General features: G+C 30.3%; 1 protein-coding gene across 1 annotated transcript; it reads right to left on the bottom strand.

Annotated features, from left to right (window-relative positions):
- Positions 1-200: 200 nt before the first annotated feature.
- On the bottom strand, positions 201-2,564 carry LOC120772162 (netrin receptor unc-5-like). Its single transcript, XM_040100600.1, has one exon. It carries the CDS (start codon positions 2,437-2,439, stop codon positions 1,210-1,212), a length of 1,230 nt encoding a protein of 409 aa, XP_039956534.1. The 5' UTR covers positions 2,440-2,564; the 3' UTR covers positions 201-1,209.
- Between the last annotated feature and the right edge of the window lie 1,337 nt (positions 2,565-3,901).

Here is a 3,901-nt window from a genome sequence, read left to right on the forward strand (position 1 = left end):
CAGTCATTTTAAATCTTATGAACTACATATAATATAAATACATATGCCACTCCATTCTTATCCTTAATAAACGGAGAATTTGGCACGGAGTTTTTTATTTTTCGGTTTTGCACTTGGAAAAATTTGGACACTATTTGTCTTTCACATGCTTTTTATATTTGGCTACGCAAATAGGTAAGTATTTTTTTAATTTAGTTTAGTTTTTTTTCTCACAATCGCGGTCATTCATTAGACGTCATAGTAAGTTGTGCAGCAGTAATCTGTTATTGTTCCAAAGTACTTAGCTTATAAAATGAGAGCGATAATTTAAAAAAAAAAAGATTATTCAAATGAATGTGGTTTATTATTTTAATCAATTATTGACTTAGTTAAAATTAACTGCACTCATAATTTCGAAAGTATGGCATATTTAATATATATTAGAATAATATTGCAATCTATAAAAGCACATTTATAGAAAATTAAACACATTGCAAACATGTTTTGTACCATATACATAAATGTATATTCAACAAAACGGTATGAGCTTGAACATGATCTTATCTCGAAGTATTAATTTGTTATTTTCAATAATAAATTTAAACGTGCATATGTATAAAAATGAATTTGGTCAGAAAACATGTTAATTTCTTAAAACTTAACATAGCTATATATGCGTGAAATATTCAGTCGTAAAATGTTATAAGTTTATTATATTATTATGTGTAAATTAAACTAAAATTAATTAGAAAAATGGAAAAGTGTTCGATAACAATTACAATTACAATTTTTGATCACAGGTATTAAGTAATTTCATTTTATGTATGTGAGTACTTTATATCATATTTTTGCGTTTTATTTACTTATTTGTTGCTTTAATATCATTTTTTACGTCCTTATAAAATGCAATATCGAACACGGTATATGCTTAAACGTATAGTAACACTATAAAAATTCGTTTATAAAATAAGTAACTAAATAGCAAAAATTTGTAGTCGTCAATGAAATCTTAAAAAACAAAATGGTCTTTAGCACTGGTTTTGACCGCGACTATGCGTGAAATATTTTGGGAATTCCCCTTACTATTTAAGAGAATATGTTTCGATATTTAGATACACATTTACTTATAAATGCGCTTACTTATTTTATAATATATATTACTTTAATATCTTAATTTTTCAAATAAAGGCATTTCAACTTATCAGTAATAACAGTTGTGCAAATATTTTTTCACACCCAAAGAGGGCCGTTAGTATCTGTAATAATTTGTTTTATATCCTCTCTGTCCATTTCACTGAACACTATTAATAATTCAACAATTGTACGCGAGGAATGTTTTGCTCGACATTCCCATAGATTGAGGATTTGCTCGGTTGGCGATGACTTTGTAGCGAAATACGCAATATAATGATCTGTGCCGAGTTTTTTAGCCAACAAACGCCAATCTTTTTCATCTTGGCGAGGTGGGTCCAAAGCATCGCAGATCAGCCGCTTACATGTGTGTGGTAGATAAACGCTACTCAAAGTATTCGTCTCATTTATGAAGCTACTATCACGATCAATAGAAACAATTGCTTGATGTTGTCGATTTTCAAATGTTTGCGACCGAACGTCACTTTGTGAAAAATGTTCACTTGAAATAATGAACGAGTGAATCCGTGATTCCATGTTTTCTAAACCACTTTGCTCAAAGTCCACATCAAAAATTAATTGTGAATTCAGTGATCTTTTTATGGTAAACTCACAATGCAAAATTGAATTGTTGTTGAGAATATGATTATATGGTATAATTTGTTCATAATTAGTTTGTTCCTTGAGGTCCCACGAACTGGACTCCGTGTTACGTACACGAATTACTAAATCGCAGGTATTTAAGTGAAAAGCAAAAGTCTCACTTTCGCCCATAATAGTACCACCCAACTTTGCCTCAATTGTCTTGCAAATGTCCTTACTATTAGGAAAGTCTTTCACAACATATATTCGAAGACTACAGTTTGAGCTGCTCGGCGTTAATTGACTGAACGCAATAAGTCGCATTTCAATAGCAGGCAGGTAATCGGTGAGATTGTTTGGTTCAGCAACTACTGCAAAACGTCCTAATTGTTCTGTCATTATATATAAATGCTTCTCTTCCACGTTGACAAAAACCGGTGTGTTTATAGTTTCTTTTCCAACGGAAACTATTTTTCTCCAATTCGAGTTAATATCGTAATGATCGTTATCTGCTTGGTATATATGCACATTCCATTGTCGTGGTTCAATTAAGCAATGCGGTAATTTGATTATAACTGGTTTCTGGAAACTATAATTTCTAGGAGAACAATATACAATTGTGCTGCAAACAAATAACGATTCAGCGCAAGGAATTGATATTCGGGCACTTTCGTCACTCAATACAATCAAAGACATGTGTTTTTTCTGATTTTTACCAATGGCAAACTCTGGCACATGCAACATCATTTCTCCTCTATAAAGGCTCAAGCTGCCTCCGGAATTATTTATTAATTCGGTTACTACATTTTTAGATGACGACGGCAAGGTAAAATTACCTTTTATGTCGTATGTGGAATTTGCTGTAATAGAGTAAAAGTATTTTTTTTTTAATACATTTTTTGATCACTTCAAAGAAATTTATTAAAACTTTAAATGTCTTAGTGCAGTTTCAAAAAAATATGTGTACGTAAATCGTTAACTTTAGACATTTTTTTGAAGGTACGACCATTTCAAATAGAACGTCAACAGATTGGAGATATTATAAAGAGTGTCTTAAAATTAACGCTAGATTGACATTAAATAGAAAACATAGTTTTTAGTCTTTCGATTGCAATTTTTTTTTATTGAATTATAAATTACATAGGACAGGATTATTTATGGAATAACACATCGGTCAAGTAGTCTCAACGACTTTCCATACTTAAGGAGGGAGCCTGCTTTAGAGGCTTAAAAAATTCGATTTTTTTGAGGAGTTTTTTGGGAAGGAAAGAAATAATTGATTAAAGCGAAATTTCTAGGGTTTATAGTTATATGTTTAAACATCATTCATAAATTTTTTGGATACGAAATCTTTGATATTCTGCCTTTGGGAAGCAATTGCATCTCGCATATGCATTTGTCAGACGGCAGGCAGGATACAGGTCGCAATTTCTATCGGAAACAAAAAAATTCAAAGAGATTCATATTTTTTTAATAATTTATCTTCTAGTTAAGGCTATTTTAGTGACGCAGCGTGCAAACCAGCTGCAGTTAGACTCAAATCTTTAATCGCGTTTTTCTCGAAACTACTATTTTCAACACTTCTGACATGATTTCTCAAGTTCTAATGAACCGATTAACTTGAAATTTGGTGTGGACCTTCATTATATATCTCTCTATGGTTGGAACTAGGATTAAAAAAAATTTTTTTTTTCAGATCACCCAAGGTGTTGCAATCGTGTCAGGAAGGGCGCACCCTTATTTTCAACACCCGCCACGTCACCACGCCGCAATTAATCAAATTATCACAAAATTTTTTTTAAATTTTTTTTTTGTATTCTTAAAATATCAATAAATATCTGAAAATATAAATATCTAAAAAATTGGATAGTAAAAATGTTCTTAGTTTTTTTTATTGGACTTTAAAAAATGCCGTTAAATAGCATTTCTAGACTAGAATACCCCCTTAAACTAAAAAAAAATTCAAAAAAAATTTTAAAATTTTTTTATAAATTGAAAAATAAATGATTTTTGACCAAAAAAATTTGACTTTATGTTGTTTAAAAATATGTTCAAACTTGACTTTTCTTAGTTTTTTTAGTTTAAATAGAAGATAATTTAATGCCAAAGATAATAAACTTTGCCCAATTCTATATGACGTTTAGTTTTTTTTTTCTATCCTGCCCGCCCGCCAATTAAGAAAAATCGTAAAATTAAAAACCGAGAAATC

Source organism: Bactrocera tryoni, chromosome 3 (assembly GCF_016617805.1).
Source record: "Bactrocera tryoni isolate S06 chromosome 3, CSIRO_BtryS06_freeze2, whole genome shotgun sequence".
Classification (NCBI taxonomy): domain Eukaryota; kingdom Metazoa; phylum Arthropoda; class Insecta; order Diptera; family Tephritidae; genus Bactrocera; species Bactrocera tryoni.

Bases quoted from the DNA above. Each gene is read 5' to 3' on its own strand.
- LOC120772162 (XM_040100600.1), bottom strand. From the start codon at position 2,439: ATGATGTTGCATGTGCCAGAGTTTGCCATTGGTAAAAATCAGAAAAAA.